The 12,958-nt window shown below is 36.3% G+C and overlaps 1 protein-coding gene across 2 annotated transcripts in view; it reads left to right on the forward strand.

The window, feature by feature from the left end:
* The window catches only part of CD44 (CD44 molecule (Indian blood group)), a 61,051-nt gene that overhangs the window by 22,934 nt on the left and 25,159 nt on the right, over positions 1–12,958 (forward strand). For both annotated transcript variants that reach the window (XM_032188648.1, XM_032188649.1), the window contains exons 2-6: positions 708–873; positions 3,765–3,901; positions 5,489–5,560; positions 5,838–6,077; positions 7,264–7,359. In XM_032188648.1, the coding sequence (XP_032044539.1) occupies positions 708–873; positions 3,765–3,901; positions 5,489–5,560; positions 5,838–6,077; positions 7,264–7,359 (711 nt within the window). The remainder of the gene's footprint in view (positions 1–707; positions 874–3,764; positions 3,902–5,488; positions 5,561–5,837; positions 6,078–7,263; positions 7,360–12,958) is intronic.

Genomic DNA, 12,958 nt, shown 5'->3' on the forward strand with positions numbered 1-12,958 from the left:
TAGAAAGAGTTTGAAATTTGTCTTTCAGGGGGTATTTGATAGCATGATGTTCTAGTTTAGAATATGTGTGCAGCTCACCTAGGTTTCATATCAGGCAGATCCAGTAGTACCAAACCAGTGCAAGCTTTTCTCTTTTGTCTAGCTAATAATAAGGACTAGCTTTAACCAGTTCTGAAATTGTGGATTGACATATTAATTTGAAAGTATTCGTTGTGAAAGGATCACAATGAGAAGATTAAGGATGTTTGTGATCATAAAGGCTCTGACTATACCACCATTTCATCTTTAAATAATTCTGTATTGAACAAAATATTATAAAATTCTTTTGAATATAAGTAAATTTTGCAGTAATGTGGCTTCAAAGACTTTCACAACATATTTGTATCTTCTGCACAATTATAGTTGATTATAAGGTAAAAGTTTAAGCTACCTCAAAAAACATGTAATCCTTTTTTTCTTGCCTTTTTTGCTTTGGTTTGGTTTTGTCTTGTTTTGTTTTGGTCATGTGTCTGAGCCCAAAGAGGGAAATATAGAGAAGGTGATTTAATGTGCTAGCTCTCTTTCTGAATGAATTACTAGCTGCTGCTTGTTACTGGTTTGCACTGAAAGCACTATACATGTACTTGAAAATAAATCATTTTCAGGTCTTCAGTGAAGCAGCAACTTCAACAATTAGTAATTTATTTATTTTTTTCTTTCAATAACAGAATTCAGTGTAAGTTGCAGATATAGAGGAGTTTTTCATGTGGAGAAAAATGGTCGCTACAGTCTCACACGAACTGAAGCAGCTGACCTTTGCAGAGCTCTCAATAGTACCTTGTCAACACTAGAACAGTTGGAAAAAGCTCATGAACTTGGATTTGAAACTTGCAGGTAAAGAAACTATGAAAAATAATGTATCGTGTCTGTTTGTTTATCCGTCCATCCATCCATTCATCCATCCATCTATCCAGTGTAATAACTACAGTTGATTTCATTCTAGTTGCTAATTACATGTCCATATCAGTCCTGAAGTAAGTTATATTATGTAACAAGCAAAACATCTTTGTGAATGTGTGTGCTTGCCCTGGGTCCCGTAATAAGTCCTTGACTGCATATTGTTTTTGCCATCTTGAAGAAATCATAACTTTCTACAGATAAAATCTAAAGATAACTAAAGATTGAGATTATAATAAATTAATAAGGATGGTGTTCAGATCATACTGTACCACTGACTAGTACATGCAATATATTTATGATTTTTAATGACCTGATGTAGGGTCAAAAACTGCAGATCGTATATGCGGTATAGGAAACTCTGTCTTGTCAAGCAACACTAAAAAACATCAAATCAGTAGTGTGGGGAGTGAACTGCTGACTTGCAGTGAAAAACTGGTGATGGTGTTAGTGGTGCATTCTTGTAATTTGTGTATAGATAAGTTTTGGTAGAGAGACAAAAACTACCGCCCAAACCACCCCACATACACACACACAAACCGATGTCAAGTGATTTAAATACCCTCTCTAATTAATGATTTGTAGGGAAACAAATGTGGATAATATGGACTCCTCAGTTTAGCAAAATATACACCTAGAGATTGGAAGTTGATCATAGATAATTTTTGACTCAAAAAATGAAGTGAACACTAGTATAACAACACTAGTACTAGTCAAAGATAATAATTTTTGGCTGAAACAACTTGTAAAGGTTGTAATTGATTCTTTGTCTAACATAAACACCATCAAGATTCAATATTTTTTCCTAGGGATGCCATCTAGTTCAATCTAGTAACCAAGTCAGGACAGTCCTGAGGTCCGTAAATAGGTCAGAGTAGAAGACCAAGTGATTTTGCTGTACAAAATATGTAATACATTACTATGCAAGTCATCCTAAACAAATGCAGAAGAAAGACTGAATTCAGGAGTTGTAAATTTGAAGTGGGTTTTAACTTACATCCTTGAATTTGTCCCTGAGAAGTAGCTGTAGTGTCAATACTGGTTGCTATTGTTTCATGTGAACTATTTCACTTCAGTTTAGTCAGTAGTGTTTTACTTTTTTAATTCCTAATGCATGAATGTTCCTTCCTTTTGATTTACAAATTCATGAGATTTAAATAAAGCTCCTTCAAATTAGTACTATCCATATCAATTAATTTGTTTGACTATCACAGGTCTTTGAAAATATAAGAATAAATGTCATGCATTGCCATTAATAATGGTATATGGCACATTTATTTTCACTAGGGTTATGTCCTGCACTATGGAGAAAGATGTGAACTGTAGTACCAGGGAACAATGGATGGAAAAATCCTGAGGATGAATATGTTTAAAGAGTCTTCCACCATAAGTGGGAATGTAGTTTAAAACACTGCCAAATACAGACTAGAGACAGTTGTTTACTGTGAGGGAAAAGTCCTGGATAATGTGGTAGGCAAGTTCATTCTTTAACATTGTCACACGTACTCAGTACTTTGAAATGTCCATCACTACCCCACGTGTAGAGACAAAACATCAAATCCCAACTAAAGCCTATTGTTAGGGATCTCTAGTGCTGGCATTGTAAATATTCTGCAAAGCAGAAAGCCTTTCCTGAAGTTAAAATGTAAACTTAATTGAAGAAAGGAGTAAAATGTAAAAAATGCAGCAGGGAGCTGTAGTTTTTCATTAATGATTGAATTTCTCTCTACTTCACAGCTTAGCAGAGGACAGATTTGGACATGTAAGGCATGTAGGTTCTTCCCTCCCTCCCTTCCAGCCAGCCAGCCCACCCTCTTACTTTCATTTGCTGATCCTGTTTTAGAAGTCCTTGTCATTATGACTAGACTCTTATCAAGCTTGAGTTGGAGAGAAAAAATAAACTGCACATAATAGCCAAAATACGTGTGGAATGGTGAGTGAGTAAGGTGAATCAACAGACCGTAAGAGAAGAAGGTGATTAATAGATTATACAGTGTCAACATCACAAGCTCAGTTGGAAGTGTAAGTGAAGTAGTTTATAATTCCACCTACTATAGAATTTTAGAACTGCAAGCATCTGCACATTAGGCATGCAACTGGAATGGTGCTCCCAACTTCAAAAGGACTGCCAAGCTATGAAATATATTTCTTCCGATAATTGTATGTCTTAATAAGTAAAACAAAAAGCAAACCAAATCCCAGTTTTGTTACTCTATCACCCCTCCCAGCTAAATACATTGGAATTAAACAGGTGTTGCAGGATTGCAAAATAGTACTAATGCATTGTGCTTTATGAAGCTCTGTTAACCACAGTCTTTGCTGAAATGTGTGAGCTCTGTACACAGTAGCCACATTGTTCCACTGAAAGAAACAGTAAGAATATGTGGATGAATGACTTGTATCTGAATATTTTCCTAAGGTATCTGCTTTATAGAAAGAAGAGTGTGTCATTCTCTAAATTTAATCAGATTCTATAAAATTGAGCCCCAAATATTTATGTGTGAAATGGCACTGATCAGTATGTTATGCTCAAATTAATCAAAATGTGACTCCGTGAAGGAAAACAAACAAACAACAACAACAACAACAAACAGCCAGTCTTTAGTGTCAGGTGATACACCCTCCCAACAAATAAAAAGTTCACTTAACTTTCCAGTCCCTCACTTTCAATGCCTTGCTCTGGAACCAATCATCCTAGCTAGTGAGATCCTTAATTAAAAGCAGATGAAAATGTCTTATTGGTAACTTCTTCATATTACAGATATCTTGAGCATTTATGTTGTCTGCTATAGCATATAATGTGGTGTGTTTTCCTCTGTACTTCCCAGGTACGGTTTTGTAGTGGGGTATATTGTTATCCCACGAATCAATCCCTATCATCTTTGTGCAGCAAATCATACTGGAATTTATAAACTTTCAGCAAATACAACAGGCCGTTATGATGCGTATTGTTACAATGCAACAGGTATGTATATGTTTTATGATGTATTTTAGATATATATCAAATTACAGTAATATATGTAACTCCTAAGGTACTCAGAAGAGGTCTTTTATATTAAATATCATCTGATCTTCAGCTGAGAAGAAATACATTTTGCCAGCCTCCAGAAGTGCATCTATAATACCAGCAATGAATTTGACCCATTTGGTCATTAGTGTTTCTCCAACTAAACAATTTGCTGCCTTGGGGACTAACTTAATAGCTTCACAACAGCTCATTACAACTATTTCGTGCAGTGAAACTCCCAACGGTGAATCTAAAAGATCCCAAAATCTACTAAAGGATTTAATAAGAGTGTACAGCAGGCTACAGTGACAAGGTATAGGGCTTGGTCAGACAAGCATGCTGACCAACGCCTTTTGTAGTACTTTCTGTCTTGCTCCTCCTTTGTTCCTCCCATGTCCCCTTAATCCTTACAATTTCTACAAATTCTGAAAAGCTAGGAGCTGGTGAGGATCATGGTTCTCATTTTCAGTGTATGCAATGGCTCTGGCAAATGATGTTCAGACATTAGGCAGTTAGGTGGTGATGCAGCCAAGAAGCAGACTGAAGATTCTGAACTTTGTAACAGTTGGAAATATTTGATCATATTATTAGGAAAATGTAGATAATCTTGTGGCAGATGCTGAAAACAGTATTTCAAGATAAAATCTGGATTAACTTCAAGTGTCTTGAATTTCAGTAAACATTTCCAATGTAAACAGACAGATCATACAGAGCTCAAAGCAAAACTCAGTGATGATCTAAATGACAGCGACATTCTTAGATTTTGTCCTTGGTGGTCATATCATTAAAAGCCATCTCTGCATTGGCATAGTGTTAGGTGAATCACCAGCCTGTGCCATCCAGGGTGGCTCTTTAGTGTCCATCCCTACTGGAGCTTTATAAACACTTCCAAGTATTATCCCCTTCTGGCACTACAAGCAGGAGGTCACACAGTGGCCCCAAGCCTGGCACAGAAGACCACCAGGGTGAACAGAGCTCACCAGACTAGGGCACACTCTGCCTGTGCAGAACCCCCATAGAAGGGATGCAGTCCTTCTAGCTATACAGGGTTAGAGCTGCCATGACGTTAGGGCTGTGTGTATTGAAATGGCAGAGTAAGGCTATTTTCATGGACATTGATTGCAACTATTTTCTAGAACGGGTATGGAAAAAGGGAATGTCATGGTTAGCTGAGAAAGCAATCTGTAGTGCCCCAGCTGGGAAAGATCAGAAGGAACATAGGTAGATCAGTGAATGAACTTCAATTTGGAAATTGTTTTTAAATGTCCAGATTTCAAGATATCTTTCTGTGATTATGTATAGTTGTGGAAATTTTCTGGGAAGTTTTCTGGACTGCCAGATGAGGAATCAAACCAAATGTCATCATCTTCAACTCTAGCTAAAAACATAATGCTTAGAAAAGGACAAAGTGATTTTTAGGAGTATTGGAGAAGTTTTCTAGATAATTCATTTTGATACATCTTTGAATCTAAATTATGTTGGTATACACTATACTTTTTCTCAATTCTCTTAAATTAATATTTTCTCTTTTTCCTTCTTTTTCAGAAACAAGGGACAAAGCATGCGAGCCAATTGAAAGAATAGACACTTCTTTTCTCAGTAATCAGAGTGAAATAGGTACTGTATTGATTAGAAAGATTTGCAATTTGTTTTATTTTCAGGATGATTAATTTAATACTAATGATTAAAATATTAATTATATTAATGATATTAATTATTTAAAGCATTAATATTACTTAACTTTAAATTTGTATTAATTTTAATTAATAAACTAATATTAATCCACAACTGTTTCTCTGTATTTTTTTGGTTCTAGGAATTAAGCTATCATAACTGAAATACAGCTATATAGCTCCTGGGTATTAACAACTGCCTAATATTCTCTTTCCTATAGTCATTGACAATGAAGATGGCTCACGTTATAATGCAGATGGCACACGTCATAGTGGAGACTCCTCAACCTCAGGTGCGGATGATGAAAATGTAGGTAGTGGATCATCACATGACACAACTCCAGTGGATACCTCCATCAGAAGATCCAGTCCCTCGTATTATGGAAGTGTTACTCCAGTCTCACATCTGTCAGATCATTCTTCTGGAGGAGGTGAAAAGGAGTTTCCTGTCACAAATTCTGGTAAGGATGGTGGGTTGCAACTATACCCTCTTTAAAACAACAAAGTGAAGAATTACCTAGCTACGTAAATGATATCAGGTAGGAATAGGAAGCACTGTCTCTAGTTTGTATCACTGGGAAGGGAAAGGAGAAAGGTGTGTCTCTGGGGTCAGGGGGAGGGGGAAGAGGAAAAAGAAAAAAAGAAATAAAGCTTTCTGAATTTCTACTACAGTAGATTACAGAATGCACAGAGTGATAAAATTGTCAAATTATATGTTATTAATACCTTCTTATTTTAGTTGATAAAGTCAAATTTTAATTTCCTGAAACCTTACCAAATACAAATGCCATACTCATTGCTAGGGCATTCAGCACAGTGACAAATCAGTGAATTGGGGTACCTTGCCAGTATTTTGCTTTCTTGTGAAGGTGATTTTTATTGTATTTCATCTTTTATATTCTGTGTGTAGCTGAAATTATCAGAGGTCTAAAGGACTAGCTCCACTGAACCTAAGGGATAGAAACAGAGTTCATCCTCTAAGTGCAGTGATGTGTTACTGTGTGACTTCTGACTTTCTTTCAAATCACCAATAATTTAACAGTGAAATATAGCAGGGAAAAAAAGGCAAAAATAAAAAAATAAAAAAAAAAGGGAGAAACACCTTATGCTTTTTTGTCCATATAATTCACATCATGAAAGATAATTACTAACATTCTATTCCTGAGCAATTAGGATCAGATTCATTCCCTCAGGTGTATGCCATGTAGTTCAATTGCTTGCCATGACAATCCTTACCAACTCTGCTAACATTCAGGGTTTAGTTTTTTGGACTAAAACTCTGAATATTGCTCAGTAGAAAGGGGAGTATAATTAATGTCACTTCTTGCTCTGGGTTCCTTGTACCGTCAGATGATACACAGGTACAGTTAGAGCTTGAACAACATGAAGAGATCATTGCCAGATGTTTCATTACCACTATAATATATGCTCCTCTTGAAATAATCTATTTTGGTGTTAATCTTGCTGTGTTAGTAAATAAAGATATTTGGGGTTGAATTGTGTGAAGAACCTCCTCTATATCTTTCTTCTCCCTTGTGCTAATAAAAGAAGGAATGAAGTTTGCAATATAGAATAATTGATATAGTTGTGAGTAATGAGTTGCAGAGCAGATAATGAAATAGTAATCTTTCATCCATCATTATACAGATGATGAAATTTCTCCTACATCAACTGATATCTCTTCGGTAACAGGATTTGATGATTTCGCCAAAGAAGATGATGAATGGCATCGTGGAAGTACTAGTAAGATTTATGCATTATAATAACTACATCAGTTATAGATTGTATTAAAACTGCTTTCTTCTTTCAGCAGGGCTTTCTGGTAAGTGGTGAAATATACATTTTCTCCAATTTTGGAAAGACATTGAAAGACCTACTTTAATGACTGATTAATTTAGAAATAAATTTCACTTTCTGGTGAAGTTATTTATTTGCTTATTTAAAGAGATAAAGGGAGCCAAAACATTTGCTTTTTCTTTTCTTCAGTGTTTATACATGCACTCTGAAAGACTGCTGTTTGGCTTATTCTGTGTTTCCCACTGCCTTTTTATTACACATATTTATGAGGTACCACAAATCAGTGTAACAAATTATCACTCAAAGTCACATTGTTCCTACCTCAGAGTTAGAAAATGACATTGTCATCAATTTGTGGTAATAGTACATCTGTGATTCTAATATTCTTATGGTTGTGAAAGTGGATAATCCATGTCAAAACCATGGCCTCACTCACCTAAACAATGCTATAAGTGGTAGGTCCAGTTGCTAACCCACTTGTGTAATGCTAAAATTAATTTTGTTCTTGGTGGTGGCAAGGTGCACAAGAACAATTTTGAGCCTGTGATGTCTCTGCAGGCTTTGAAGGCTCAGAAGAACATTAGTCAATTTCTGGGCTGAGTGGGAAAAACTGATGTGATGCTTTTATTGAATATGTGGTGCACAGCAGCTACAGCAAACAAAAACCTTTTGAAGTAATCTTATTTTTTCTTAAAATGGAACTGTACATGTATTTGCTCGATGTCTTGAGTTTGAAGTAATATAGATCTTTGCAACCAGCCAAAACAGGGAGAAAAAAAAAAAAAAAAAAAGGACATAGAAGAACATTTGAATTTCACAGAGAAGATCTATAGAGGCATGATGGAAGGTTGTTGGAAGGTTGTAGTCAAAAACAATAGAAATGAAAGTTTCTTCCTGCCAACATTTTTTTTCCCACCAGAGAAGCACATGATAGTGATGAGTTTGCTTGGTTTTTTTGGGGGTGTTGACAGGTAGTCAAATGGTCTATGCAACTTGGAGGGTCAGTGTCCTAGTTACTGTATTTAAAAATCACAGCATAGTGTAAGAATTATTATGTATTATGTATTGCAGTTAGCAAAAGCTTTACTAAAATACAAAAATCATTCAACAAAACATCTCATCACAGAATATGAGAAGTTTAATAACACCTCTAAATATAAATGGAAAAAAAAAAAAAAAAAGACATATATGTATCAGCATGATTTTTCCCCAAACTTTGAAAGCAAGTAGACAATTTTCTAAGTTTTGTTTCTAGTGTGAGTTTTTGCTTCAGAGTATTGCCTGAAAGGGAAAAAAAATCCCATCTGGTAACAGTGGGGAGTTTGTCTCATTGACACTAATGGTGATTTCACATTTATTCGCCTTTGTATGCTTGTGTGACTTAATGCTTGCCTGTACAGATGTTTATTCACCCACTGCAAAAGACTGTGCATTGTTTCTAGGCAGCATTCTAGGTATCTGGTTTTGCTTTTACTACTTGATTTATCAAATATATTGATTCTAAACATTTATGTCCCTACCTGCTGCTAACAGTTCCCTATCATGGGCATGGTATTCTAAAGAAAAACTAGAGGTGTTTAACATTTAAAAAGATTGAATTAAGTACAGAGATATGTAATAAAACTATCAATGCTGATATATCTATATTACAGAAGTGATAGCATTGGCATGATTGTTTATTGGGGCTGGCAGATTGATTTTCTAGTGGAAAAAAAAAGGGGGAGGGGGAGGGTATGAAAGTACTGCACCTGAGATTTTCTGATAGCTTCAGCTATTGCTTAGCAACATCACTTTAAAACCAAACAGATTCATTTTGTTTAATGTTACTGTACAATAAGCGAATGAGTAATTTAGCACTTTTTTCACAAGTTAAATATATGCTACCTATCTCCAAGAGAAGTCATAAAATACTCTATATCATAGGAGAAAGTTACAAGAAGAACAAACAAAAAGAGAAATTAAAGTCATGCCCCAGTGTCTAGTATTTACGTTGTGCAACATTTCAGGCTCATTGGAATATCCTGGCAGGAACTTAATATCCTGGAGAAAAACCCCACTGGCAAGAAAGTAGAAAATTAAGAAGCAAGTAAAAAAACTTCATCCCACTAGGCATATATCTTCAGATAGATAGGTAAAAGTTTACCTGTCTAACTCTATAGTGTATGAATGTTAGACACAAAACCAGTGGCTATCCATCTATACTACACCTTGTTTGTAAACTTAAAGTCTGGTGAAAAGATGCCTACTTTGATCAAAATAAGTCATTGCTATGGGCCTGAAGTAAGCAATTGTTACATCTCCTTGTTTTTCACATTACCATTTCATTATTGTTCTGACTGAGCATTATTGGCAATGTTCTCCATCAAGTTCACAGTCCAGATTAATACACTGCAAGCACTTTGCCACTGACGTTCTTTATCTCTAAACTGAAACAATCTTCTATTTGTTGCTAACAAGTTATGATTCATCTCCAGATGTGCCATGGATCAGATATCATAAAATTCTGTAGCTGATATGAGTTACTTCCCTGAGTTATCAGAGCTAGTTACTCAAACAATAACTGCGGCTGCTTTTGTTCATCCATCTACAGTAGACACTCCCATGCTGTAGTGGATTTTTTTTTTATTTGGTTTGGAGCATTCTCTAAAAAATGTCATTATTGGGAAGAAAAAAAAAATCTTATGTCGATACTTTGGCTGATTTGATAGGAAAGCATCTGCATTAGTATTTTATATATGGAAGGAAGCCATGTAGCCATATTCAAGCATATACATATTCAAGTAACTATGTTCCTAATGCTTGCTATGGAGAGCAGGTAGAGGTGAGAATTTTGCTGTGATTACAAGAAGTCAGATGACAATTCAAGGCAAAGTTTAATAGATGTAGAGATAAATAATAGTGATGCTTCTATTGAATGTTCTCTAAAAACACACTCAACTTTGGTTCATCCATAAGAATGGATGCCAGAACAACAACAAAAATATCTAGTCCCTCTAGTTCAAGAATGTGAATTTGGATGTTTCTAGAAATAATAACACCTAGATAGGAGTCAGATGATTGCTAATAAATATTTATTCGTTTGACATCTGTGACATAATTTCAGTATGCAATCTCCCCTGACACATTTTAATAGCAGCTTTTCTTCCTGAAATAAACAGTGGATTCATCTCTTGAGATGTGCTAAAGACAGAAGATTCTCAGTCTATCATGTTCACCAGTAAGAAATGGAAGACATCTTAAAGAATGATATCAGACACTCTTTTCTCTATAAAATCATGTGTTAATTCCTCAGTATAATCTGAAGTTTAAGAGGTACCAGAGTCCTGCAGCTCTGCTCTTCAGTTATTTTCTTGTTAACAATTTTTTGATATTATCATTTTGATCATTTTTGTGCCCCAAATCTGAGACCATTATTTATTTATTTCTTGATGTTCTGTTGCTCAGAGATCAGATTTTGAATGTCCAAGTCTCTGATTCTGAAAAACAAGCAAACCATCCTCTCCTTCTGCTCCCATCTGCACCTGTATTCAGAGTTTGAATTTTGTATCTAAAAATTGCCTCATTTCTGTGGGAATGCCTTCTTTGGTAAAGGAGGTTTGATGGCTTGGTGTAGAATAGAAATAATAAAAAAAATAGAAAAAAAAAATAGGGTAGTATTTTGAAGAAGATTTTGCTTTTTTTTTTCATTCGATATGTGTATGACTTAAAACACAGCTCATATTGTAAGCTTTCTCTTTCAGTTTATTGCTGAATAATGTTATTAGGAGGGAGAAAGGTTAAGTTATCAGCTGGCTTGCTTGAGAGATTTCATTCTTGGTGTGCATGACCTCATTAGCTCTGTATGCATTTTGTCAAAATATTAGGACATATATCACATACAGTGCATATTTTGACCTGTTGCAGCTATTAAACCTATGCAGAATTCATTGACTTTGCTGGACTATCAGAGCTAGTTACATAATCTTATACTTTAGTAGAATGATTCAATCTTCTCTTACGCTAATATATATATATATATATATATATATATTTACTACTGTAGGAATGTAATGATACCACAGGTTCATACATTCCCTTTCCACTCACATTTATCTCAGTGGCATGAGCATGTTCAGGGTGCTGGTGCTGGTGGACTTTGATGGAGGAAATATGCCTCTCAAGAAATAACAAATTCTTGGTTCAATGAACCATATCCTAACAGCTCCGGAGCCTCATCATGTTCACCTGGAGAAAACTACCACCCAAACCTGGTGGAATCCATTTTCAAATGAGTGGTGGTGGTCAAATCCCAGAGAGAAGACACAAGAACCCACCCAGACAACAAGGGGTAAAGAGCATTATGCTAAGAGGGTGCTTTGTTTAAGGGCTGAATAACCATAGTTCTAAGGCAGAAAGATGGAGAAGCATTAAATGGAGGGGGTTTTCAATTGGAAGTTCTTTTCTGCTTTTTATTGCAATGTGTTGGAGAGAGAAAAGTGAAGTACAGGGCTCTGCCTGGTTGACTGTAGGTATGGTAGCAACAGAGCACTTGTTCAGATCAGTCATGAGTTGCATATCTCAGAGGTGTGAATGCGTGAGCCATTTAGTAAACGATGTACTCAAGTCTTTCACTTTTAATTTTTGAAAATACTTTAGATGCAGATTGTTTCAATGAGGAAGACTTATGAGAGAAAGGAAGAGAATATTTTCCAGTCAGTACCCTATGTTTACTCGGGTACAATGAGCCAGAGCTCAGTTACTTCATTGCTTACATAGGGCACTGCAGTGTAGATAACAGACTATGTTAGGGTGGCTTCAGCAGGGCCAAGGCAGGGTGATGGATCTCTCCTGTGGGAGGAAGAACCAGTAGGAGATACAGTCCGTGGCAAGCACGGTGCTGTTCAGCCTCCACAGTGGCTGAGGGCTGCGTGCAGGGGAGACAGCAAAGCATAACTGCTGCCAGCAGAAGGCCTTGCGGGTTAGAGCTTCATGGCAGATTTAACATCACCACAGCAGATGTGACCTCAAGCGGCAACGGTTCGGATGACGAAGACTCTTCAGAGGAGACGACTTACCCTACGGTGTTTCCAGGATGGGATATAAGTGTGGCCAAGAAAGAGTATGCTCCAAGTACTAGTAAGGAACTTCCCTTCTCTTTGGATGTCTTGATTTTGGGTTTGGGGTTTTGGGTTTTTGGCTTTGAGTGTTTGTTTTTTCTTATTTTTTTTCCCTTTTCTACCCAATGATCCTCTTCCTTCACCAAACGAGTATCGTGTAAAGGAGTAGCTGCTCTTCTGATTGGCTCTTGTTTCAGAGATCTTTCCTGTGCCACAGAAAAAGCTGATTTTTGAACTTGTGAGGTTCCAATCCTTAGAAGGAACTTATAGAATCATAGAATCATAGAATATCCTGAGTTGGAAGGGACCTTTAAGGATCATCAAGTCCAACTCTTGACACCGCACAGGTCTACCCAAAAGTTCAGACCATGTGACTAAGTGCACAATCCAATCTCTTCTTAAATTCAGACAGGCTCGGTGCAGTGACCGCTTCCCTGGGGAGCCTGTTC

Source organism: Aythya fuligula, chromosome 5, assembly GCF_009819795.1.
Source record: "Aythya fuligula isolate bAytFul2 chromosome 5, bAytFul2.pri, whole genome shotgun sequence".
NCBI lineage: Eukaryota > Metazoa > Chordata > Aves > Anseriformes > Anatidae > Aythya > Aythya fuligula.